Source organism: Piliocolobus tephrosceles, chromosome 16 (genome assembly GCF_002776525.5).
Source record: "Piliocolobus tephrosceles isolate RC106 chromosome 16, ASM277652v3, whole genome shotgun sequence".
Classification (NCBI taxonomy): Eukaryota; Metazoa; Chordata; class Mammalia; order Primates; family Cercopithecidae; genus Piliocolobus; species Piliocolobus tephrosceles.
This window is the reverse complement of record NC_045449.1, coordinates 48,325,736-48,352,612: the sequence shown is the minus strand read 5'-3', so window position 1 is coordinate 48,352,612 and position 26,877 is coordinate 48,325,736. Positions and strand designations below refer to the sequence as shown.

Genomic DNA, 26,877 nt, shown 5'->3' with positions numbered 1-26,877 from the left:
TTTATTTTTGAGACGGAATCTCGCTCTGTCACCCGGGTGGAGTGCCGTGGCGCGAACTCAGCTCACTGCAACCTCCGCCTCCCGGGTTCAAACGATTCTCCTGCCTCAACCTCCTGAGCAGCTGGGACTATAGGCATGTGCCACCATATCCAGTTAGTTTTTGTATTTTCAGTAGTGACAAGGTTTCACCATATTGGCCAGGATGGTCTCGATCTCTTGACCTCATGATCCGCCTGCCTCAGCCTCCCAAAGTGCTGGGATTACAGGCGTGAGCCACCACACCCGGCCTTTTTTTTTTCCGAGACAGAGTCTTGGTCTGTTGCCAGGCTAGAGTGCAGTGGCGCGATCTCAACTCACTGCAACCTCCGTCTCCCAGGTTCAAGCGATTCCCCTGCCTCAGCCTCCCAAGTAGCTGGGATTACAGTCACATGCCACCACACCCAGCTAATTTTTTGTATTTTAGTAGAGACAGGGCTTTACCACGTTGGACAAGATGATCTCGATCTCCTGACCTCGTGATCCGCCCACCTCGGCCTCCCAAAGTGCTGGGATTACAGCAGTGAGCCACTGTACCCAGCCCCCAAATCTTTAACTGCTCCCTTTGTATAGATTTTCTCTCTCCTTAGCAGTTTTTTTTTTTTTTTTTTTTTGAGACAGGGTCTTGCTCTGTCACCCAGGCTAGAGTGCAGTGGTGCAATCTCTGCGTCCCAGGTTCAAGCAATTCTCATGCCTTGGCCTCCTGGGCCTGGGACGGGATTAGAGGCATGCACCACCAAGCTCAGCTAATTTTTGTACTTTTAGTAGAGACAGAGTTTTGCTATGTTGGCCAGGCTGGTCTCGAACTCCTAGCATCAAGTGACCTGCCCAGCTCAGCCTCCCAAAGTGTTAAGATTTCACATGTGAGCCACCACATTGGCCTCCCCTTAGCATTTAAATATATTCAAATATCTGCCATCCTTAAAATTAAAAATTAAAGACACCCCCTATCACTACCTTCCCATTAATTGTGCTACTCATCCCCTTACTCCATACTAATATCACTACTGACCTTTTAATTTTCAGATTCTCTTATAATTTGCCTGCATCATATGACATCAATGATCACTCCCTTCTTAAACTTGCCTATCTTGCATTCATATTTTCCTTATTTTCTTCCTATCTCTCTGACAATTTCTCTTGGGTGACATTTCTGATATATTTTCTATGCTTGGTAACTACCAAATCTGTACTGGCAGTTTGGAATTCTACCAATTATTAAATATCACTACCCCGGATATATAAAAGACATATCCAAAAGAGATTTGCCTGTTACCCCATCCATCCTACTCTTCTGTCTTCCTTGTATTGGCTAGTAGTGCCACCCATCTAGATAGTTTTTCAAGTCAGAAACTTCTGAGTGATCTTACTTTCTCTAATTCACTATCTACCATTCACTCATTCAACCAAAGTCTACAGATCTACTGAGTCCATCCCTACTAGTAGTGTCTGGGTTATATAGTAGTAGTGTCTGGTTATAGTAGTGTATAGTAGTGTCTGGTTATATTCAAGTAGTGCTTGAAGCACTGACCATTTCTTACAAAGTTTTTAGAGGGTCTCTCTGCCTCTAGTTTATGAGCATAAAGTGATAATTTGGCGACCTTTCCAAAACAGAAGACTGACTGCGTCTCTCTTCTATATAAAATGATTTGGTCTCATTTATACTTTGTAATTAAAATATAATGAACATCAAGGAATCCAACCCTGTTCTTCTCTCTCTCTCTTGCCAACTGTTCTCTCTCTTCCTTGCCCAGCTGACAACCCTTCACCGTTTTCTCCAGGCCGTCTCACCCAGAGGTCTGAGTAGACACAGCTAAGTGGGTAAGGGAAGAGGCTGGATGGATCAGGCTAGACCATGGGATTCCTGTATCCTGCTTAGCAACCTGAGGAGGAAATTCAATTTAGTCTGGGACCTCATCAGCTTTCTGACTCTGGAAAGTCAGGAAGCAAAAGGGGCCTTACCCACCAGAAAGGACACCAAACGGAGCTGCAATTATTCCCTGCTTTCAGACATCTCCTCATGGAGGAGTAAAGGGAACAGCAGAAAGTATACTATACTATAGGCCAGAAGTTCTTAATGCATTATTTACTATATATATAGTCACCAACCTCCAACTTTACTAGGAATTATGAGTCAGAGAAAGCAACATAAAGAAATACTCTTTTGGCCGGACACAGTGGCTCACGCCTGTAATACCAGCACTTTGGGAGGCCAAGGCGGGCAGATACTTGAGGTCAGGAGTTCAAGACCAGCCTGGCCAATATGGTGAAACCCCATCTCTACTAAAAAAAGAAAAATTAGCTGGGCATGGTGGCGGACACCTGTAATCCCAGCTACTCAGGAGGCTGAGGCAGGAGCATCGCCTGAATTCAGGAGTTGGAGGTTGCAGTGAGATCCTGCCATTGAACTCCAGCCTGGGCGACAGAGTGATTAGACTCAGTCCAAGATTATTTCTTTTTTTGAGATGGAGTCTCGCTCTGTCGCCCAGGCTGGATTGATCTCACCTCACTGCAGCCTCCACCTCCTGGGTTCAAGTTATGCTGATCCTTGTCAAATACAGATAAAGTTTAAGTTCCTAAGTGGGGCATACAAGATCCATAAATGCGCTCCATGTAACTATCCAGCTTCATCTCTTGGCCGTTATGTGCTTCCCTCTTCTTACTCTAGAAATACTGACCTGTTTATAGGTTTCCAGACATAACATGTTATTTTCATGTTTATGTGCTTTTGTGGCATGCAGCTTCTTCTGCCTAGAAATTTGATCACCCACTATCAGTTTTTCAGATAAATTCTTATTCATTCCTCAAGGCTACATCTTTCCAGATACTCTCAAATTCAAAGGGAAAAAAAATTGAGCTTAATAAAAGTTTACTGAACTGAGTAATTTATTTCTCCTGCAAAAGTTTTGAGTTCCAGTGTTCAATCGTCGCATGTGAGCCTTTTAGAGCTAAAATCTGGAAAGTCCCAGGAAACCATGCAAGATTGGTTATTCTACACCATAAAGAGAGGAAATGTGTCATAATCTTTCCTTTTTCCTATATAATGTCTGCCACATAAAACTGAACCGAAATGTTTAAAACAATGAGTCAATCAGACAAAAATAGAGGTAACCAACCTAATTACCTAAAGAACTAAATACTTGCCCGATTTAAATGGTACCAGATTTGTTCTTTATTCCTCAGCAAGTAGGGCTGTTAAAAAAACTAGTGTGCCAGGGCCAGACGCAGTGGCTCACACCTGTAATCCCAGCACTTTGGTAGGCCAAGGCGGGCGGATCACAAGGTCAGGAGATGGAGACCATCCTGGCTAACACGGTGAAACCCCACCTCTACTAAAAATACAAAAAATCAGCTGGGTATGGCGGTGGGTGCCTGTAATCCCAGCTACTCGGGAGGCTGAGGCAGGAGAATGGCGTGAACCCGGGAGGCAGAGCTTGCGGTGAGCTGAGACCACGCCACTGCACTCCAGCCTAGGCGACAGAGTGAGACTCTGTCTCAAAAACAAAACAAAAAAAACTAGTGTGCCGGACGCAGTGGCTCACACCTGTAATCCCAGCACTTTAGGAGGCCAAGGTGGGTGGATCATGAGGTCAGGAGTTCAAGACCAGCCTGGCCAATATAGTGAAACCCCATCTCTACTAAAAATACAAAAATTAGCTGAGCATGGTGCCGGGTGCCTGTAATCCCAGCTACTTGGGAGGCTGAGGCAGGAGAATCACTTGAACCTGGGAAGTGGAGGTTGCAGTGAGCTGAGATCACGCCACTACACTCCAGCCTGGACAACAAGAGTGAAACTCCGTCTCAAAAAAAAAAAAAAACCTACTGTGCATACCTCTGATATTACCAATGCAGTATAGGCAAATAAACAGAAAAGAAGAAAGCAGATGATAAAAAACTTCTGATGAATTAACACCTGTTCATCACCAGATTCCTGCTTGTTTACACTATTAAAACCTATGAGTAAGTACTGGGCAGAAAAGGCCAATCACCAACTGCACATCAATGTTTACTCAGAAAGCTGGTAACCGAGAAAGGCTCAAGAACAGCTGAAGGAGCAGGCATGTTTCTCCCACACTAAACATAGGGAATATCACTAAAAACTCAATGTGTGTGTGAATACTGCACTATTAGGTCTAATTATAATACCAATTAACCATTTGAAACTAAAAAGGTCAGAGGAGAAGAGGAAAGAGATTAATCTTATTTGGTTACTATGTTACCTGTTATTCAGCAAAATGTTAGAACACTTAATATCCCGATGCAGGAAATTCTTTTTGTGACAGTAATCCAATCCTTCCATTAGCTGTTTCATGAACGACTTGATATGGTCTTCAGAAAAGTGCACCAAACCAGATTCTAGCAGTCCCATTAAGTCATGGTCCATATACTCAAATACAAGGTAAAAGGCACCTACACAAGACGAAAAAAAATTAAAAACAAGAAAAAAAAAGAATGCTGAAGTAACAATGCCTCAATCCTAATATAATTTTGGAGTTGACCATAGGCTGTCTAGAAAAAACCCTTGAATTTTATAGATGAAGAAACTGAAACTAAGAGTAGTTGAATAATTAGCCCTTCCTAATAATAAGTAACAGAGCTAACATTTGAATTAATCTTCTGTGGCTGGGCGCGGTGGCAGATGTCTGTAATTCCAGCACTTTGGGAGGCCGAGGAGGGCGGGTCACTTGAGGTCATGAGTTCAACACCAGCCTGCCTAACATGGTGAAACCCCATTTTGACTAAAAAAAAAAAAATACAAAAAATTAGTTGGGCATGGGTGGCACGTGCCTATAATCCCAGCTACTTGGGAGGCTGAGGCGGCAGAATCACTTGAACTCAGGAGCTGGAGGTTACAGTGAGCTAAGATGGTGCCACTGCATTCCAGCCTGGGTAACAAAGCAAGACTCCTTCTCAAAAAGAAAAAAAAGAAAAAAAAGAAATTAATCTTCTGATTCCTAGTCTAGTACTGTATGGACTACTCACCTCTTCATGGGGGCAACTGCCCTGATCGGGTTGCATTACTAGGTTGTTTTTTTAAGACAGACTCTCACTCTGCCACCCATGCTGGAGTGCAGTGGCACTATCTTGGCTCACTGCAACCTCTGTCTCCTGGGTTCAAGCCATTCTCCTGCCTCAGCTCCCCGAGTAGCTGGGATTACAAGTATGTGCCACCACGCCCGGTTAATTTTTGTATTTTGAGTAGAGACAAGATTTCACCATGTTGGTCAGGCTGGTCTCAAACTCCCGACCTCAGGTGATCCGCCCACCTGGGCTTCCCAAAGTGTTCGGATTACAGGCGTCAGCCACCACACCCAGCCTTTTTCTATTTTTTTTTGAGACAGAGTCTCATTCTGTTGCCCAGGATGGAGTGCAGTGGCATGATCATGGCTCACTACAGCCTCAAATTCCTGGGCTCAAGCAAATCTTCCACCTCAGCCTCTCATGTAGCTGGGAATACAGGCACACACCACCACACCCAGTTAATGTTTTTCACTTTTTGTAGAGACAGGGTCTTGCTATGGTACCCAGGCTGGTCTCTAACTCTTCGGCTCAGGCAATCCTTTCATCCCAACATCCCAAAGTGCTGAGGTTAGAGGCATAAGCTACTGTGCTCAGCCTGTCTTATTAGACTTTAATGACCTAAGTCAGTTAGCAAATTACAGACCTTAGACCAGAGCCAGCCTGCTGCTTGTTGCTGTAAATGAAGCTGCATTTGTAACACAACCACGCCCATTTGTTACATATTATTGATGACTATTTTGTAAAGGTTTTTATACAAGTTAACAGGACTCAATATGCCAGGGACAGCATAATAAATGTGTTATAAATTATTAGTGAAATTCATAATACTGGCTGGGCGTGGTGGCTCACACTGTAATTCCAGTACTTTGGGAGGCCAAGACAGGAGGACTGCCTGAGGTCAGGAGTTCGAGACCAACCTGGCCAACATGGTGAAACCCCATCTCTACTAAAAAAAAAATACAAAAATTAGCCAGGCATGATGGCAGGCGCCTATAATTCCAGCTACACGGGAAGCTAAGGCAGGAGAATCGCTTGAACCCAGGAGGCAGAGGTTGCAGTGAGCCAAGACTGCACCATTGCACTTCAGCCCAGGCAACAAGAGCAAAACTCCATCTCAAGAAAAAAAAAAAAAAAAGAGGCTGGGTGCAGTAGTTCATGCCTGTAATCCCAGCACTTTGGGAGGCCAAGGTGGCCAGATCACTTGAGGTCAGGAGTTCAAGACAAGCTTGGCCAACGTGGTGAAACCCTAACTCTGCTAAAAATACAAAAATTACCTGGGCGTGGTGGCATGCACCTGTAATTCCAACTACTCAGGGAGGCTGAGGCATGAGAATTACTTGAACCTGGGAGGCGGAGGTTGCAGTGAGCCAAGACAGTGGCACTGCACTCCAGCCTGGGTGAAAAGAGCAAGATTCCGTCCAAAAAAAAATAAAGGAAAAAAAAATAAAATCGTAGTATTTAAAAATTGAGAGAAAAATGAATCAATAAATTCAATCCCTTAAATTTGGGGCTGTGTTCAGTGACTCATGCCTGCAATCCCCACATTTTGAGAAGCTGAGGTGAGAGGATTGCCTGAGCTTTGGAAACCAGACTGGGCAAAATAGTGAGACAGCATCTCCACAAAAAAATTTATAAATTAGCTAGGTGTGATGGTGCTTGCCTGTATTCCTGGATACTTGGGAGGCCGAAGCAAGAGAATCATATGAGCCCAGGAGTTCGAGGCTACAATAAGCTGTGATTGCACCAATGTACTCCAGCCTGGGTGAGAAAGCAAGATTCTGTCTACAAAAAACTAAAAAAAAAGTAGTATGGCCAGGCGCGGTGGCTCACGCCTGTAATCCCAGCACTTTGGGAGGCCAAGGTGGGCAGATCACTTGAGGTCAGGAGTTTGAAACCAGCCTGGCCCACACGGTGAAACTCCATCTCTACTAAAAACACAAAACAGTTAGCCGGGCGTGGTGGCGCACAGTTGTAATCCCAGCTACTTGGGAGGTTGAGGCAGGAGAACTGCTTGAACCCAGGAGGTGGAAATTGCAGTCAGCCGAGATCATGCCACTGTACTCCAGCCTGGCTGACACAGCAAGACTCCATCTCAAAAAAAATAGAGAGAAAAAAAAGTATCCTGGAGAGATTTAGTTAAGACCTCAAATTAATAAGAAAAACACTAAAATTGCAAAAAATACGTAGGCAAAGGACATCTCAAAAAAGAGACCAGGTATGTTGGCTAATGCCTATAACCCCAGCAATTTAGGAGGCCAAAGCAGGAAGACTGCTTGAGGCCCAGAGTTCAAGACCAGGCTGGGTTGGCCAGGCACGGTGGCTCACACCTGTAATCCTAGCACTATGGGAGGCCAAGACAGGAGGATCACAAGGTCAGGAGATCAAGACCATCCTGGCGAACACAGTGAAACCCCGCCTCTACTAGAAATACAAAAAAATGAGCCAGGCGTGGTGGTGGGCGTCTGTAGTCCCCGCTACTCGGGAGGCTGAGGCAGGAGAATGGCGTGAACCTGGGAGGCAGAGCTTGCAGTGAGCAGAGATCACGCCATTGCACTCCAGCATGGGAGACTGAGTGAGACTCCATCTCAAAAAAAAAACCAAAAAAAAAAAAAAACAAAAAAAATCCGACCAGGTTGGGCAACACAGCAAAATCCTGTTTCTACCAAAATTTTTAAACATCAGCCAGGAGTGCTGTCTAGTCCTAGTTACTTGGGAGTCTGAGTCAGGAGGATCACTTGAACCCAGGAGTTCAGTTACAGTGAGCTGTGATCATGTCACTGCACTGCAGCCTGGGTGACAGAGCAAGATTCTGTCTCAAAAAACAAAAAAAGAGAGAAAGAGAGAGGGAGAGAAAGTAAAAGTAGTAACACAGAGAAGACCCAAAATATTAGGAATATAATCCAAAATGACATTGGCTGGGTGCGGTGTCTGTAATCCCAGCACTTTAGGAGGCCAAGGTGAGCAGACTGCTTGAGCCCAGGAGTTAGAGACCTGCCTGGGCAACATAGAGAGATCCCATTTCTACTAAAAATATAAAAAATCAGCTGGATGTGGTGGTGCATGCCTGTTGTCCCAGCTAATCAGGAGGCTGAGGCATGGAGAATCACTTGAGCCTAGAGGTTGAGGATGTAATGAACTATGATCACCACAGTACTCCAGCCTGGGTGACACACTGAGACTCTGTCTCAAAAAATAAAAATTAAATTAAAATAATATATAAAATAATAATATCATACTTAACCTATCCAGATGACAATTTTTTTTTTGGAGATAGGGTCTTGATCTGTTGCCCAGGCTCAAGTACAGCGACACAATCTCGGCTTACTGCAACCTCTACCTCCCAGGTTCAAGCAATTCTCCTGCCTCAACTTTCCCAGTAGCTGGGATTAAAAGTGCCCAGCACCATGCCCAGTGAATTTTTGCATTTTTAGTAGAGAGGGGTTTCACCACGTTGGCCAGCTTGTCTCAAACTCCTGACTTCAGGTGATCCGCCTGCCTTGGCCTCCCAAAGTACTGGGATTATAGGCATGAGCAACCACACCTAGTCCAGAAGACAATTTTTAAAAAAGATATACTTGGCCGGGTACACTGGCTCACGTCTGTAATCCCAGCACTTTGGGAGGCCGAGGTGGGCGATCACCTGGGGTCAGGAGTTTGAGACCAGCCCAGCCAGATGGCGAAACCTTGTCTCTAATAAAAATACAAAAATTAGCCAGCAGTGGTGGTGTGCGCCTGTAATCCCACCTACTCCAAAGGCTGAGGCAGGAGAATCACTTGAACACAGGAGGCGGAGGTTGCAGTGAGCCGAGACTGCATCATTGCACTTGAGCCTGGGCGACAGAGTGAGACTCCTTCTCAAAATTAAAAAAAAAAAAAAGATACACTCAATGTTGGGGATGATACACTCAGATGGATACCCACTGGACATACTATTTTTCTTAAAAGGAATCTGACATTAAACATGAAAATCCATTTGACCAAATAACTCTTACATCAAAAATGCTATACAATGAAAATAAATCATAACACAAAGATTTATGCAGAAAGATACTCAAGGCATTGCTATTATGTTTTTTGGAGTTTTTTTTGAGACAGAGTTTTACTCTTGTCACTCAGGCTGGAGTGCAATGGCGTGATCTCCACTCACTGCAACCTCCGCCTACCGGGTTCAAATGATTCTCCTGTCTCAGCCTCCCAAGCAGCTGAAGATTACAGGTGCTTGCCACCATGCCCAGCTAAATATTGTATTTTTAGTAGAGATGGGGTTTCACCATTTTGGCCAGGCTGGTCTCGAACTCCCGACCTCAGGTGATCAACCCAACTCGGCCTCCCAAAGTGTTGGGATTACAGGGGTGAGTCACTGCACCTGGCCTATTTTTTTTTTTTAATTGAAAATTGGCAACTAATTGCTCAACAGGGACTGGTAAATTTGGGTTCATGTTTATGCATAGCCATTTGAACAGATAAATAAGAAAGAAAGAAAGAAAAAAAAAGAAAGGCAAAGATTGAACCAGTCTACCCTGTAAAAATGTGATTCTTTGCTGGTACCTTTATCCTTCTTGAAATCCAGTGCATCTTGTTTATCTGTGACAATTTCCTTCATGTTAACAACACTTCGATGGATTAACTGACGAAGAATTTTGATTTCACGAATGGCTGTGATTGGGAAGCCCTCTTTCTCATTGTCTAGTCTCACCTTCTTCAGAGCCACTAGTTCTCCTGCCGAAACAAATGTAAACTGTTATTATCAATCAGCATTTTTGGCCACTATTGTGAACCAGCAATATATGCCCTTGCTCTGGAAGACAAACTTAGTGCTTACTTTAATGCTTACACACGAGATACTTATACACCTTTAAAAAGTAAACTCTAGGCCGGGCGCAGTGGCTCACACCTGTAATCCCAACACTTTTGGAGGCCGAGGTGGGTGGATCACCTGAGGTCAGGAATTTGAGACCAGCCTAGCCAACGTGGTGAAACCCCGTCTCTACTAAAATACAAAAATTAGCCAGGCATGGTGGTGGACGCCTGTAATCCCAGCTACTCGGGAGGCTGAGACAGGAGAATCGCTTGAACGTAGGAGGTGGAGGTTGCAGTGACCCAAGATCGCATCATTGCACTCCACCCTGGGTGACAGAGTGAGACTCCTCCTCAATAAAAAAACAAAAAAGGAAATTCTATATTCCCTTTCTTGGTTTTAATTTTATCTTAAGATATGGAATTTTTTTTTTTTTTTTGGAGACAGTCTTGCTCTGTCACCCAGGCTGCAGTGCAGTGGCATGACATCCGCTCACTGCAACCTCCGCCTCCTAGGTTCAAGTGATTCTCCTGCCTCCGCCTCCTGAGTAGCTGGGACTACAGGCGTGTGGCACCATGCCCGGCTAATTTTTTCTTTTTTTAGTAGACACGGGGGTTTCACCATGTTAGCCAGGATGGTCTCAATCTCCTGACCTTGTGATCTGCCCACCTGGCCTCCCAAAGTGCTGAAATTATAGGCATGAGTCACCGCACCCAGCTGGAGAGTTTTAAAAATTATAATTATAGTATTCTTTTGGAAACCTTTGATCTACTCAATTAACTTTAGGAGACAAAATTAGAACTAAAAATTTGGCCAGGCATGGTGGCTCACGCCTGTAATCCCAGCACTTAGGGAGGCTGAGGTGGGTGGATCATTTCAGGTTAGGAGTTTGAGACCAGACTGGAGTTCGAGACCGCCTGGCCAACATGGTAAAACCCCATCTCTACTAAAAATACAGAAATTAGCTGGGCTTGGTGGCACGTGCCTATAATGTCAGCTACTCAAGGGGCTGATGCAGGGGTATCACTTGAACCCAGGAGGCGGAGCCTGCAGTGAGCAGAGACTGACCCACTGCACTCCAGCCTGGATGACAGTGCAAGACTCCATATCAAAAATAAAAATAAAACAAGGCCCAGCGCTCACACCTATAATCCCAGCACTTTGGGAGGCCAAGGCAGACAGACTGCTTGAGGTCAGGAGTTCAAGACCAGCCTGGATGACACAGTGACACCTTGTCTCTACTAAAAAAAAACAAAAATTAGTCAGGTGTGGTTGCGCACGGTCTGTAATCCCAGTTACTCAGGAAGCTGAGGCAGGAGAATGGAGTGAACCCGAGAGGCGGAGCTTGCAGTGAGATCACATCACTGCACTCCAGCCTGGGGGACAGAGCAAGACTCCGCTTCAAAAAAAAAAAAAAGAAAAACACCTCAGAATTTACTTTTGCTAAATCTACTTAAGATATTAGGAATGCTAAATTGTTAGCATTCTGACATCTAAAATTTTGTGGCAATATTTACCTGTGTCTTTGTCCTTGGCTTTATATACTTGGCCATAGGTTCCTTCTCCAATAATCCCAATAATGTCAAATTTGTCCACACAGCGTTTCCCCCAGTCGCTTTCTGTTTGTCTTCTTTCTCCATAACGAGGACAACAAATTCTAAAAAGGAAAAACAACAAAACAGTTATTTAAGAAAATGAAGTTGGCCTGGCGCGGAGGCTCACGCCTGTAATCTCAGCACTTTGGGAGACTGAGGCAGGCGGATCACGAGGTCAGGAGATCGAGACCACCCTGGCTAACACGGTGAAACCCCGTCTCTACTGAATATACAAAAAATTAGCCAGGCGTGGTGGCGGGTGCCTGTAGTCCCAGCTACTCAGGAGGCTGAGGCAGGAGAATTGCTTGAACCCAGGAGACAGAGGTGACAGTGAGCCAAGGTCATGTCATTGCACTCCAGCCTGGGTGACAGAGAGAGACTCTGACTCAAAAAAAAAAAAAAGAAAATGAAATCTAGTCAAAGAAAAAGGATTCTTTTATGATGATTTCACTAACTCCTGTATCTTTTTTTTGAGACGGAGTCTCGCTCTGTCACGAGCTAAATTTAAAAAGCTTTTATTCTTCCTTAGTACTCTACAGGCAGGCGCCATAACGCCCAGCTAATTTTTGTATTTTCAGTAGAGATGGGGTTTCACCATGTTGGCCAAGATGGTCTCGATCTCTTGACCCTATGATCCGCCCGCCTCGGCCTCCCAAAGTGCTGGGATTACAAGCATGAGCCATCGCACCCAGCCACTCCTGTATCTTTTATACATTTTTTACTAAAAAGTCAGAAATTAAACGATATGAAATATATGAAGACGCAGTCAGCCACGGTGGTGGGCGCTTGTAGTCCCAGCTACCTGGGAGGCAGAGGCAGAAGAATCGCTTGAACCTGGGAGGCAGAGGTTGCAGTGAGCGGAGTTTGCGTCACTGCACTCCTGGGCAACAGAGATTGCGCCACTGCACTCCTGGGCAATAGTCTGGGCAACAGAGTGAGACTCTCTCTCAAAAATAAATAAATAAATAATAAATAAATAAAAACCTAACATAAAATACATAAACAAGCTGGGCTCGGTGGCTCCTGCCTGTAATCCCAGTACTTTAGCAGACTGAGGCAGGTGGATCACGAGGTCAGAAGTTCAAGACCAGTCTGACCAAGAAGGTGAAACCCGTCTCCACTAAAAATACAAAAATTATCCAGGCGTGGTGGTGTACACCTGTACTCCCAGCTACTCTGAGGCAGGAGAATCGCCTGAATCCAGGAGGCAGAGGATACAGTGAGCAAGATCGCACCACTGCATTCCAGCCTGGGTGACAGAGTGAGACTCTGTCTCAAAAAAAAAAAAAAAAAAATACACAGTCTCTCACAGTGGCTAAGGCACAAGGCTATAGCTTTAAGAAGACATAAGCTGAAATAACAGATTTGTTGCTTACTTTCTCACCTCTCTCAGGCATGGCTTCAACTATAAAATGGGAAATTAATCGCTACATGCTAAGGCTACTATGAAAATATAAGGCTGGACATGGCGGCTCATGCCTGTAATCCCAGCACTTTGGGAGGCCAAGGCGGTGGATCACCTGAGGTCAGGAGTTCGAGACCAGCACTTTGGGAGGCCAAGGCGGTGGATCACCTGAGGTCAGGAGTTTGAGACCAGCCTGGCCAACATGGTGAAACCCCCAACTCTACTAAAAATACAAAAATGAGCCTGGTGTGGTGGCGTGTGCCCATAATCCCAGCTACTCGGGAGGTTGAGGCAGGAGAATCGCTTGAACCAGGGAGGCGGAGGTTGAGATGAGCAGAGATAGCACCACTGCACCCCAGCCTGGGCAACAAAGAACGCAACTCCGTCTCAAAAATATATATATATGAAACTATGACAATAATACGTACTATTATATATATAATATATGTTATATAAATAATTGTATAAATAATATAAATAATAATAAGTAACTATTTTTATTATTAAGAGAGAAATGCTAACAATCAGAAGATTAGACCCAGATTATACTCTATTTATGGCATGACAATTTATATGCTTTCAGGAAAAAAAATCCCACATCTATTAATTTTTCATTAATGTGTACATGATTGACACATCCTGAATTTAAAAAGCTTTTATTCTTCCTTAGTACTCTAAATATTATGAATAAAAAAGACATAATGACATAAATGTTCATAGTATATCTGGATTTGGGAATTTTCTGTTGTTTTGAAAACATAGTTGGGTATCTGAGGGCACAGATAAATGACCTGGGTCTCCAAGGAAGGCTTTTGTCCATTAAAATAAAATAAAAGGTATACTTTGGGACCAAACTTCTATGATCTTACTGGTGTGGGTTATAGAAGAAACATGAGATGTTTAGTTCAAAAGGAAGGGAGAAAACTATCGTGAAAGATAGATTCCTTCAAAAACTCACTTTGGTCTCTTTTTATATGGTTGCTGAGGTGGTGTGATTGCCTTTGGTTCTGGAGAGTCTGGGGGAGACAGATCTCCACCAGGGAGCTCTGGAGGGAGAGGGAGGTCTGTGAGTAGGTGACGTGTCCTCTGTTCCTTCTCTTTCTTCACAGGTTTTGAAGGGAGAGTTTCTTTTGGACTAAACAATAAAGGGGAAGAGATGACAAAATTACAATTAAAGATATGCAAATAAAAATTTTCAAAGATCATAATGCCTGGTTACTAAAAGATTACATCTCATTTTTAAGGAAAAACACCTGTAAAATAACATTAAAAAATATAATTTATCATAACTAAAGATACTTTTTTTTTGGGGGGGGGACAGTGTATCACTGTCACCCAGCTGGAATGCAGTGGTGTGATATTGGCTCACTACAACCTCTGCTTCCTGGGTTCAAGCGATTCTCCTACCTCAGCTTCCCAAGTAGCTGGGATTACAGGTGTGTGCCACCACGCCCAACTAATTTTTGTATTTTTAGTAGAGATGGGGTTTCACCATGTTTGCCAGGCTGCTCTTGAACTCCTGGTCCCAAATGATCCGCCTGCCTCGGCCTCCCAAAATGCTGGGATTACAGGCATGGGCCACCGTGCCCAGCCAAGATAAATTTTATAAAAAGAAATCTATAGTATATTAAAGAAACAATGATTTTATTTGTGATTACTTGCAGTTCCCTTCATCAAACTCTTAATATATCGTTCCTAAGATTTTATTCAGATTTTTTTTTTTTTTTTTTGAGATGGAGTCTCGCTCTGTCGCCCAGGCTGGAGTGCAGTGGCTGGACCTCAGTTTACTGCAAGCTCCGCCTCCTGTTTTTACGCCATTCTCCTGCCTCAGCCTCCCAAGTAGCTGGGACTACAGGCACCTACCACCTCGCCCGGCTAGTCTTTTGTATTTTTGTTAGTAAAGACAGGGTTTCACCGTGTTTGCCAGGATGGTCTCGATCTCCTGACCTTGTGATCCGCCCGTCTCGGCCTCCCAAAGTGCTGGGATTACAGGCTTGAGCCACTGCGCCCGGCTTTATTCAGATTTTTATCAAGATGAAATAAAATTCACCTCGGCATGGTGGCTCATCCCTGTGATCCCAGCACTTTGGGAGGCTGAGGCAGGAGGACTGCTTGAGGCCTGGAGTTTGAGACCACCTTGGAAAACACAGTGAGACCTCATCGCTACGAAAAATTAAAAAAAAAAAAAAAAATTCGGCCAGGCACGGTGGCTTGCGCCTGTAATCCCAGCACCTTGGGAGGCTGAGACAGGCAGATCATGAGGTAAAGAGTTCGAGACCAGACTGGCCAACATATGGAAACCCCATCTCTACTAAAACTACAAAAAATTAGAAAGGTATGGTAGCAAGTGCCTGTAATCCCAGCTACTCATGAGGCTGAGGCAGGAGAATTGCTTAAATCTGGGAGGCAGAGGTTCCAGTGAGCCAAGATCGTGCCATTGCACTCCAGCCCAGGCGACAGTGCAAAACTGTCTCAAAAAAAAAAAAAAAAAAAAATTAGAACAGACACAGTGCTCACGCCTGTAATCCCAGCACTTTGAGAAGCTGAGGCAGGCAGATCACTTGAGGTCAAGAGTTGAAGACCAGCCTGCTCAGCCTGGTGAAACCGTCTCTACTAAAAACACAAAAATTGGCCAGGCATGGTGGCTCACGCCTGTAATCCTAGATAGCACTTTGGGAGGCCGAGGTGGGGAGACTGCCTGAACTCAGGAATTAGAGACCAGCCTGGACAACACGGTGAAACCCAGTCTCTAATAAAATACAAAATTTAGCCAGGCGTGGCGGTATGCACCTGTACTCCTAGCTACTCAGGAGGCTGAGGCAGAACTGCTTGAACCCCAGGGGCAGAGGTTGCAGTGAGCTGAGATCACACCACTGCACTCCAGCCAAAGAGACAGAGTGAGACTCCATCTCAAAAAAAAAAAAAAAAAAATTAACCAGGTGTGGTGTTGTATGCCTTGTAATCCCAGCTACTTGAGAAGCTGAGGCAGGAGAACTGCTTAAGCCTAGGAGGGGGAGGATGCAGTGAGCCGAGACTGCATGACTACACTCCGGTCTGGGTGACATCAAGACTCTGTCTCAAAAAGAATTAGCTGGGCATGGTGGTATATATGTGTGGTTCCAGCTACTTGGGGGCAGATGGTGACAGACAGTCCTGAGGTGGGAGCATCATTTGAGCCCAGGAAGTCAAAGCTACAGTAAGCCATCACCATGCCATTGCACTCCACCCTGGGCAACAAAGGGAGGCTCTGTCTCAAAATATAAAAAATTTAAAAATAGAAATAAAATGCAGGAAGTAATCATCTTAAATTCACAAAGTACCATTGCAACTCATGGAGTTCATTGAATTTACATTTTAGCAAAGATTTAAATAACAAACAAGAAGAGCTCAACAATTTAATACTACTCTATTGCTAAAGAGGTGCAAAAACCGTGGCAAAAAGGAATAGTATTTTAGAATGCTTTGCCTGTAAGAAATATAAATTGTCCAAGATATTTACAAAAAAAAAAAAAATAGAAATATAGCTAAGCTGTAAGTCAAAACTAATGAAAAATATGCTGAATCATTCTGTTTACTTCAAAGCAAACAGCAAGCCTCTCTGACCGGCCAAAATAGATAATCATCAAACTACGTATCTAAGGAGAAAGGGTCCAAGCAACTATTTCAGAATTATAAAGTCACACGGTGGCAGAAGCCTCTCATAATAATCAGCAAATTATAGTAGTCAGTAGGATTTTGTAAAAGGTAGCTTTCCAGGAATAGATCAGAAAAGTCAGTTTTCAATCCTGTTCTTTTTTGAGACAGTGACTCACTTTGTTGCTCAGGCTGGAATGCAATGACATAATCATGGCTCACTGCAGCCTCAATTTCCCGTGCTCAAGCAACACTTCTAGCTTAGCCTCCTAAGAAACTGGGACCACGGCACATATCACCACACCCAGCTGATTTTTAAAATTTTTTGTAGAGACAAGGTCTCGCCATATTGCCCAGGCTGGTCACATACTCCTGGACCTCCCCAAGTGATCCTCTTGCCTCGCCTCCTACCACGTATGGCCCAGATACAATTTTTTGCCTATCTCAATTTATTAATAAGTGATAGACAAATTTTGTGCCAAGAGCCGGATGTGGTGGCTCACGCCCATAATCCCAACACTTCAGGCAGCCAAGGCAGGCAGATCAGTTGAGCCCAGGAGTTTAAGACCAACCTGGCCAACATGGTGAAACCTCGTCTCTATTAAAAATACAAAAATTAGGCGAGACTCGGTGGCTCATGCCTGTAATCCCAGCACTTTGGGAGGCCAAGACGGGCGGATCACGAGGTCAGGAGATTGAGATCACGGTGAAAGCCCGTCTCTACTAAAAATACAAAAAAAAAAATTAGCCGGGCACGGTGGCAGGCGCCTGTAGTCCCAGCTACTAGGGAGGCTGAGGTTGCAGTGAGCCGAGATCGTGCCACTGTACTCCAGCCTGGGCGACAGAGTGAGACTCCATCTCAAAAACCAACCAACCAACAAACAAACAAATTAGCTGGGCATGGTGGCATGTGCCTGTAGTTCCAGCTATTTTGAGACATGAGAATCACTTGAACTGGGGAGGTCAAGGTTGCAGTAAGCCACGATCGTGCCATTGCATTCCAGCCTGGGTGACAGGGCAAGACTATATCAAAAAATAAAAAATAAAAAAAAAAAAAAATAAAAATTGTGCCACACACATCCTCAGAAAAAATAAGACATCTATAGTATAACAGACTAACTCATGTCTACAAATAAAATCAGGCCACATAGGTCTTCTCTATTCCTTCACAGTATCAGATGGTTGAAAAAGATCTGAGAACCTTAACCACAGGAAATCTTCTCTATTTTTATGACAAGTAGTTATAAAGGAAAACATTGGTGCTTTGCATGAATATTTCCTAGACCACAAAGATCTATCTCTTGCAATGTTATCTTTTTAAAGAATACGGTTGCTCCTTCTGTGTGAAATTTTAAATACTTTCCATAAAAGAATGCCATTTAGTCAAAATATAAGAAGATAAATCTCAACGGCTATTGACTCCTGCCAATTTTTATCGTTTTAATCCCTTGTAAATCAGACAGAATACAATACAATATAGGTTAGTTTGTACCACATCAACCAGAACTGGGGTAGTCAATGGAGTGTAAAATGATCATCTGAAACTTTCTGTTGATAAAGTTTCAGAGAGATAAACATGCAACATTATTATAATGTGCACTCAGATTTTTTCCATCCTAGGAACAAAGCTCATTATCAGAAAACTCTTTGAGTCACAATGTAATATAGATTTTTTTTTTTTTTTTTTTGAGACGGAGTCTCCCTCTATTGCCCAGGCTGGAGTACAGTGGTGCAATCTTGACTCACTGCAACCTCTGCCTCCTGGGTCCAAGAGATTCTCCCACCTCAGCCTCCCAAGTAGCTGGGACTATAGGCGTGTGCTAACATGCCCTGCTATTTTTTTTGTACTTTTAGTAGAGACGGGGCGGGGGGGGGGGGTGGTTCACCATATTGGCCAGGTTGGACTCGAACTCCCGACCTTGTGATCCACCCACCTCAGCCTCCCAAAGTGCTGGGATTACAGACAAGAGCCACCGTGCCCACCCAATACAGATTTTTAAAATTATTCTAATTTTTAAGATGTTCAGGGAAAAAAAATTGTAATTTCTCAACCACTGTCAGAATATTCTTTAAAAATCTCAATTCCTCATTATTCAAAATAGATTTCTTCTTGGTTTGGCTTCACTAGAAGAACAAGAGAAATCAGGCTGAGCAAGGTGACTCATGCCTGTAATCCCATTACTTTGGGAGCCAAGGAAAGAAGATTCCTAGAGCCCAGGAGTTCAAGACCAGCCTGAGCAACACAGTGAGACCTTATCTCTAAAAAACATAAAGTTAGCTGGGCCTGGTGGCATGCACTTCTGGTCCCAGCTACTATGAAGGCTGAGGTGGGAGGATCCCTTGAGCCAGGGAGGCAGGTCAAGGTTGCAGTGAGCCATGATCGCACCACTGCACTCCAGTCTAAGTGACAGAGCAAGACTGTTTCTCTCACACACACACACACACACACACACACACACACACACACACAGAGGCAGGGTGCAGTGGCTCATGCCTGTAATCCCAGCACTCTGGAAGGCCAAGGCAGGCAGATCACCTGAAGTCAGGCGTTCAAGACCAGCCTGGCCAACATGGTGAAACCGCATCTCTACTAAAAATACACAAATTAGCTGGGCATGGTGCACGCCTGAAATCCCAGCTACTCGGGAGGCTGAGGAAGGAGAATTGCTTCAACCCAGGAGGCAGAGGTTGCAGTGAGCCAAGATCACCCCACTGCACTCCAGCCTGGGTGACAGAGCGAGACTCTGTCTCAAAAAAAAAAAAGAAAGAAAGAAAAATTAAGGTATTTTAATTATCTCATCATCATTTCAAATAAATTCAGTCTATGGCTTTTTGTCTGTTTGTTTGGAGACAGGATATTGCTCTGTCACCCAAGCTGGACTGTAGTGGTGCAATCATGGCTCACTGCAGCCTCGAGGCTCAAGTGATCCACCCACCACAACATTCCAAGTAGCTGAGACTACAGGTGCACACCACCAAGCTGGCTAATTTTTGTTTTTACTTTTTTTTAAGAGACAGGGGCCAGGCACAGTGGCTCACACCTATAGTCCCAGCACTTTGGGAGGCCAAGGCGGGCGGACCACTTGAGGGCAGGAGTTCAAGACCAGCCTGACCAACATGGTAAAACGCTGTCTCTACTAAAAATATAAAACTTAGACCATGCGTGGTGGCGCAAGCCTGTAATCCCAGCTATTTGGGAGACTGAGGTAGCAGATTCGCTTAAATCCAGGAGGAGGAGGTTGCAGTGAGCCGAGATCGTGCCACTGCACTCCAGCCTGGGTGACAGAGTAAGACTCTGTCTCAAAAAAAAAAAAAAAAAAAAAATTTAATTGAGGCAGGCATAGTGGCTCTCACCTGTAATCTCAGCACTTTGAAAGGCTGAGGCAGGTGGATTGTTTGAAGCCAAGAGTTAGATACCAGCCTGGCCAACATGGCATAACCCCCCTCCACTAAAAATACAAAAATCAGCCAGGCATGGAAGCACATGTCTGTAATCCCGGCTACTTGGGAGGCTGAGGCACAAGAATCATTTGAACCTGGGAGGGGTAGGCTGCAGTGAGCTGAGCTCATACCACTGCACTCCAGCCTGGGTGACAGTGAGACACTCTGTCTCGGAAAAACAAAAAAAAATTTTGTTGAGTGTTCACTTCGGCAGCACATACACTAAAACTGGAACAATACAGAAAAGATTATCATGGTCCCTGCACAAAGATGACACAAATTCGTGAAGTGTTCCCTAAAAAAAAAAAAGTTTAGTTACGTACATAAAAAATGGAAACCAAGCATCCCATTCTACTAGGAAAATCCTGGTTCATTTGGAGTGTACTGAACTTATAGAGATACAGCCTTTAAAAATAATGTAGACTCCCTTGAAGTTCAGTACACTCCAAATGAACAAGGCTATTAGAAAAACAGAGCAAGGCCAAGTGAGGTGGCTCAGGCCTGTAATCCTAGCACTTTGGGAGGCAGAGGCAGGTGGATCACCTGAGATCAGGAGTTCCAGACCAGCTTGGCCAAAATGGTGAAACCCTGTCTCTACAAAAAACACAAAATTAGTGGGGCATGGTGGCACATGCCTGTAATCCAGCTACTCAGGAGGCTGAAGCAGGAGAATTGGTCGAACCTAGGAGGTAGAGGTTGCAGTGAGTAGAGATCACAGCATTGCACTCCAGCCTGGGCAATAAAAAGCAAAACTCTGTATCGAAAAAAAAAAAAAAAAAAGCCAGGTACGGTGGCTCACACCTGTAATCCCAGCACTTTGGGAAGCCAAGGCAGGCAGATCATAAGGTCAGGAGTTAAGAGAACAGCCTGGCCAACCTGGCAAAACCCCATCTCCACTAAAAATACAAAAAATTAGCCGGGTGTGGTGGCATGCACCTGTAATCTCAGCTACTTGGGAGGCTGAGGCAGGAGACTCGCTTGAACCTGGGAGGTGGAGGTTGCAGTGAGCCGAGATAGCGCCATTGCAGTCCAGCCTGGGCAACAGGATGAGACTCTGTTTCAAAAAAAGAAAGAAAAAAGAAAAGCAGAGCAGAAGTGCTGGGCGCAGTGGCTCACACATGCAAACCCAGCGCTTTGGAAGACCAAGGTGGGCAGACTGCTTGAGCTCAGGAGTTCGAGACCAGCCTGTGCAACATGGCAAAACTTGGTCTCTACCAAAAATTAAAAAAAAAAAGGCAGCCAGGCATTGTGCTTGTAGTCCCAGCTACTCAGGAGGCTGAGGCCAGGAGGTGGACATTGCAGTGAGGCAAGATCACGCCAGTGTACCCCAGCCTGGGTGACAGTGAGATTCTGTCACAAAAAAAAGAAAGAAAAGAAGACTTTAAAAATTCTATGTGTTTAACTGAAATTTCTTTTTTTTGAGATGGAGTTTTGCTCTTGTTGCCCATGCTGGAGTGCAATGGCATGATCTTGGCTCACTGCAACCTCTGCCCCCCGAGTTCAAGGGATTCTCCTGCCTCAGCCTCCCAAGTAGCTGGGACTACAGGCATGTACCACCATACCCTGCTAATTTTGTATTTTGAGTAGATATGGGGTTTCTCCATGTTAGCCAGGCTGGTCTCGAACTCCCGACCTCAGGTGATCTGCTGGCCTCAGCCTCCCAAAGTGCTGGGATTACAGGAGTGAGCTACCACTCCCAGCCGATTAATTGAAATTTCTAAGAAAAGTATACAGATGCCGGGCACGGTGGCTCAAGCCTGTAATCCCAGCACTTTGGGAGGCCGAGACGGGCGGATCACAAGGTCAGGAGATCGAGACCATCCTGGCTAACACGGTGAAACCCCGTCTCTACTAAAAAATACAAAAAACTAGCCGGGCGAGGTGGCGGGCGCCTGTAGTCCCAGCTACTCAGGAGGCTGAGGCAGGAGAATGGCGTAAACCCGGGAGGCGGAGCTTGCAGTGAGCTGAGATCCGGGCACTGTACTCCAGCCTGGGCAACAGAGCGAGACTCCGTCTCAAAAAAAAAAAAAAAAAAAGGTATACAGATGATCTACTTAAGGCAGGAATATATTCATTAATAGCTATGGTCATGTAAACTGTACTATGTTGGATGTGGGCTGCCCTGCTTCTTGAAAACAAGAATTGTAGACCACAAATGAGAAAGGCTTTTGAAATACCATTAGCTAAATTCACTATTGTATTTGATACCTGAACTAGTACACTCCTACTTAAAATGTATGTTTGAAAGAAAAGTTTCGGCTGAGCGTGCTGGCTCACACCTGTAATCCCAGCACTTTGGGAGGCAAAGGCAGGTGGATCACTAGAGATCAGGAGTTCAAGACCAGCCTGGCCAACATGGTGAAACCCTGTCTCTACTACACATACAAAAAATTAGTTGGAATCCCAACTACTTGGGAGGCTGAGGAAGGTGGATCGCTAGAACCCAGGAGGCAGAGGTTGCAGTGGGCTGAAATTGTACCATTGTACTCCAGCCTGGGCAACTAGCAAAACTCCGTCTCAAAAAAAAAAAAAAAAATTTAGCTGGGCATGGTGGTACATGCCTGCAATCCTAGCTACTTGAGAGGCTGAGGCAGGAGAATCGCTTGGGATTCAGAGATGGAGACGGAGGTTGCAGTGAGCCAAGATCACACCACTGCACTCCAGCCTGGACAACAAAGTAAGACTCTGTCTCAAAAAAAAAAAAAAAAAGCCAGGCGCGGTGGCTCAAGCCTGTAATCCCAGCACTTTGGGAGGCCGAGACAGGCGGATCACGAGGTCAGCAGATCGAGACTATCCTGGCTAACACGGTGAAACCCCGCCTCTACTAAAAACTACAAAAAACTAGCCGGGCGAGGTGGCGGCGCCTGTAGTCCCAGCTACCCCGGAGGCTGAGGCAGGAGAATGGCGTGAATCTGGGAGGCGGAGCTTGCAGTGAGTTGAGATCCGGCCACAGCACTCCAGCCTGGGTGACAGAGCAAGACTCCGTCTCAAAAAAAAAAAAAAAAAAAGGTAAAGTTTCATTCTTTTCCCAAAATGACACTAAATCCTCTAGGCTGGACACGGTGGCTCACGCCTATAATCCCAGCACTTTGGGAGGCCCAGATGAGTGGATCACATGAGGTCAGGAGATCGCAACCAGCATGGACAAGATGGTAAAACCCCGTCTCTACTAAAAATATAAAAATTAGCTGGGTGTGGTGGCGGGGGCCTATAACCCCAGCTACTCAGGCAGCTGAGGCAGGAAAATCGCTTGAACCCAGGAGGTGGAAGTTGCAGTCAGCCAAGATCATGCCATTGCACTCCAGCCTGGGCAACAAGAACAAAACTCCGTCTCAGGGGGAGGAAGAAAACAAGCTGGTGCAGTGACTCATGCCTGTAATCCCAGCACTTTGGGAGGCCAAGGTGGGTGGATCACCTGAGGTCAGGAATTTGAGACCAGCCTGGCCAACATGGGGAGACCCTGTCTCTACTAAAAATACAAAAATTAGGCATGGTGGTGACCACCTATAGTCTCAGCTACTTGGGAGGCTGAGGCAGGAGAATTGCTTGAACGTGAGAGGCGGAGATTACAGGGAGCCGAGATCATGCCACTGCACTCCAGCCTGGGCGACAGAGCAAGACTCTGTCTCGGGGAAAAAAAAAAAGCAGACAAACCCTCTAATGTAGGCTTTAAGTTCTTTATGTGCACAGTGACTTATTTTACATGTCCACTGTCATTTCACACAAGCCCTGATCCTGGCTCTATTAGAAGTTTTATTTACCCATCAATTAAAATAACCAACATTTACTAATTGCATTCTGTATTTCATCCATAAGGTACTGCAGGTAATAAAAAGATGTGTAAGTCACATTCTCAACATCCATGCTGCTGCAGTCTCAAGTGAGAAGATAAAAGAGAGAATATAAGTGAGTTCCTTACGAAACTTTTAGATTTCTTTTTTAAAAGTTTTCCTACGTAAAAATTACTTTTCATGTCAAAGATAGGAGCAGCTAGTACATGGATATGGAGCAACTGGTACACAGATGTATCAGCACACACACACATACAAAATAGAAACAGAAACACATCATGAATTTAAAATAAAAAAATAAAATTGCTCATGGAAGACACTCTCATCTCCTTTTTTTTTTGAGACAGAGTCTCGCTCTGTTGCCCAGGCTGGAGTGCAGTGACGCGATCTCGGCTCACTGCAAGCTCCGCCTCCCAGGTTCACGCCATTCTCCTGCCTCAGCCTCCCCAGTAGCTGGGACTATAGGCGCCCGCCACCGTGCCCGGCTAATTTTTTGTATTTTTAGTAGAGACGGGGTTTTACCGTGGTCTTGATCTCCTGACCTTGTGATCCGCCCGCCTCGGCCTCCCAAAGTGCTGGGATTATAGGCGTGAGCCACCGCGCCCGTTTTTTTTTTTTTTTTTTGAGACATCTCACTGTTATTCAGGCTAGAGTGCAGTGGTGTGATCATGGCTCACTGTAGCTCCGACCTTCCAGGCTCCAGTAATCGTCCCACCTCAGTCTCCCAAGTAGCTCAGACCACAGATGCATGCTATCATGCCCTTTTTTTTGTTTAATGGTAGAAACAGGGTCTGGCTATGTAGTCTAGACTGGTCTCAAGCACCTGGGCTCAAGTAATCCTCTTGCCTTGGCCTCCCAAAGGGCTGGGATTATAGGAATGAACCATAGCACCTGGCCTATTTCCATTTTTCTACCCTTAATAATTTATTTATATGTAGAAAACTGATAATAATAATAATGGCCAGGCTTGGGCGCAGTGGCTCACGCTTCTAATCCCAGCACTATGGGAGGCCAAGGCAGGTGGATCACCTGAGGTCAGGAGTTCAGGACGGGATCAGCCTGGCTGACATTGTGAAACCCTGTCTCTGCTAAAAATACAAAAAAGTTATCCGGGTGTGGTGGCATGTGCCTGCAGTCCCGGCTACTGGGGAGGCTGAGGCAGGAGAGTCGTGTGAACCCCAGAGGCAGAAGTTGCAGTAAGCTGAGATTGAGCCACTGCACTCTAGCTTGGGTGACAGTGGGAATCCATCTCAAAAAAAAAAAAAAAATCCTGGCCAAACTCAGCAGCTCACACGTGTAATGCCAGCATTCAGGTATGCCAAAGTAGAAGGATAACATGAGTTGAGGAGTTCGGGACAAACCTGGGAAACAGAGCAAGACCCCGTCTCTTAAAAAAGAGCTGGAGAAGGAGGTGGCTAAAAAAAAAAAATCATGTTTAAGAATAATTAGATTGGCCCAGTGCAGTGGCTCATACCTGTAATCCCAGTACTTTGGGAGGCCGAGGCAGATAGACCCTGAGGTCAGGAGTTCAAGACCAGCCTGGTCAATGCAGTGAAACCCCGTCTCTACTAAACATACAAAAATTAGCTGGGCGCAGTGGCTCATGTCTGTAATCCCAGCACTTTGGGAGGCCAAGGCAGGTGGATCACAAGGTCAAGAGTTCAAGACCAGTCTGACTACCATAGTGAAACTCCGTCCCTACTAAAAATACAAAAAAATTAGCTGGGCATGGTGGCATGCACCTATAGTCCCAGCTAGTTGGGAGGCTGAGGCAGGAAAATCACTTGAACCCGGGAGGCAGAGGTTGCGGTGAGCCAAGATCGCGCCACTACAATCCAGCCTGGGCAACACAGACTCCATCTCAAAAAATAAAAAAATTAAAAAAACCACCACTACAAAAATTAGCTGGACATGGTGGCACACACCATGTATAGCTGTAGTCCCAGCTATTCAGGAGGCTGAGGCAGGAGAATCGCTTGAACCCTGGAGGTGGAGGTTGTGGTGAGCCAAGATCATGCCACCACACTCCAGCCTGAGCAAAAGAGCAAGACTGTCTCAAAAATAATAATAATAACAATAATAATTAGATTAGGGCCAGGCCTGTGGTTCACGCCTGTAATTCCAGCACACTGGAAGCCTGAGGCAGGTGGATCATTTAAGGTCAGGAGTTCGTAACTAACACGGTGAAATCCCATCTCTAATAAAAATACACAAATTAGCCAGGCGTGGTGGTGGGCGCCTGTAATCCCAGCTACTCAGGAGGCTAAGGCAGGAGAATTGCTTGAACTTGGGAGGTGGAGGTTGCAGTGAGCCAAGATCACCCCAAGGCACTCCAGCCTGGGTGACAGAGCAGAACTGCCTCAAAAAAAAAAAAAAAAAAAAAAAAAAATGGCAAGGCACAGTGGCTCACGCCTGTAATCTCTGCACTTTGTTGGGGCCAAGGCAGGCAGATCACCTGAGGTCAGGAGTTCCTGACCAGCCTGGCCAACAAGGCGAAACCCAGTCTCTACTAAAAATACAAAATTAGGTCAGTGTGGTAGCAGGTGCCTGCAATCCCAGCTACTTGGGAAGCTGAGGCAGGAGAATCGCTTGAACCCAGGAGGTGGATGCAGCTGAGATCGTACCACCGAACTCCAGCTTGGGTGACAAGAGCAAAAATTCCATCTCAAAAAATAAACAAACAAATAAAATAATATTAAGTGGGGCACGGAGGTTCACACCTCTAATCCCAGTACTTTCGGAGGCCGAGGCCGATGGATCACGAGATCAAGAGATCGAGACCATCCAGGCGAAATATAGTGAAACCCCACCTCTACTAAAAATACAAAAATTAGGCCGGGCGCAGTGACTCAAGCCTGTAATCCCAGCACTTTGGGAGGCCGAGACGGGCGGATCACGAGATCAAGAAATCAAGACCATCCTGGCCAACCCAGTGAAACCCTGTCTCTACTAAAAAATACAAAAAACTAGCCGGGCGAGGTCTCTACTAAAAAATACAAAAAACTAGCCGGGCGAGGTGGTGGGTGCCTGTAGTCCCAGCTACTTGGGAGGCTGAGGCAGGAGAATGGCGTAAACCCCAGAGGCGGAGCTTGCAGTGAGCTGAGATCCAGCCACTGCACTCCAGCCTGGGCAACAGAGGGAGACTCCGTCTCAAAA

General features: G+C 45.2%; 1 protein-coding gene and 1 non-coding gene across 27 annotated transcripts in view; one reads left to right on the top strand and one right to left on the bottom strand.

The window, feature by feature from the left end:
• CDK12 (cyclin dependent kinase 12) overlaps positions 1 to 26,877 on the bottom strand; it is a 141,463-nt gene that overhangs the window by 99,586 nt on the left and 15,000 nt on the right. For all 26 annotated transcript variants that reach the window (XR_002730002.2, XR_002729994.2, XR_002729992.2 and 23 more), the window contains exons 3-6: positions 13,815 to 13,991; positions 11,374 to 11,513; positions 9,607 to 9,777; positions 4,257 to 4,446 (exon numbers count right to left, since the gene is read on the bottom strand). Coding sequence is in view for 3 of the 26 variants with exons in the window: in XM_023204266.2 (XP_023060034.1) it covers positions 4,257 to 4,446; positions 9,607 to 9,777; positions 11,374 to 11,513; positions 13,815 to 13,991 (678 nt within the window). In the remaining 23 variants the exon portion in view is untranslated. The remainder of the gene's footprint in view (positions 1 to 4,256; positions 4,447 to 9,606; positions 9,778 to 11,373; positions 11,514 to 13,814; positions 13,992 to 26,877) is intronic.
• Positions 20,129 to 20,233, top strand: LOC111537724. Its single transcript, XR_002730090.1, has one exon. It is a non-coding gene; the product is annotated as a U6 spliceosomal RNA (small nuclear RNA).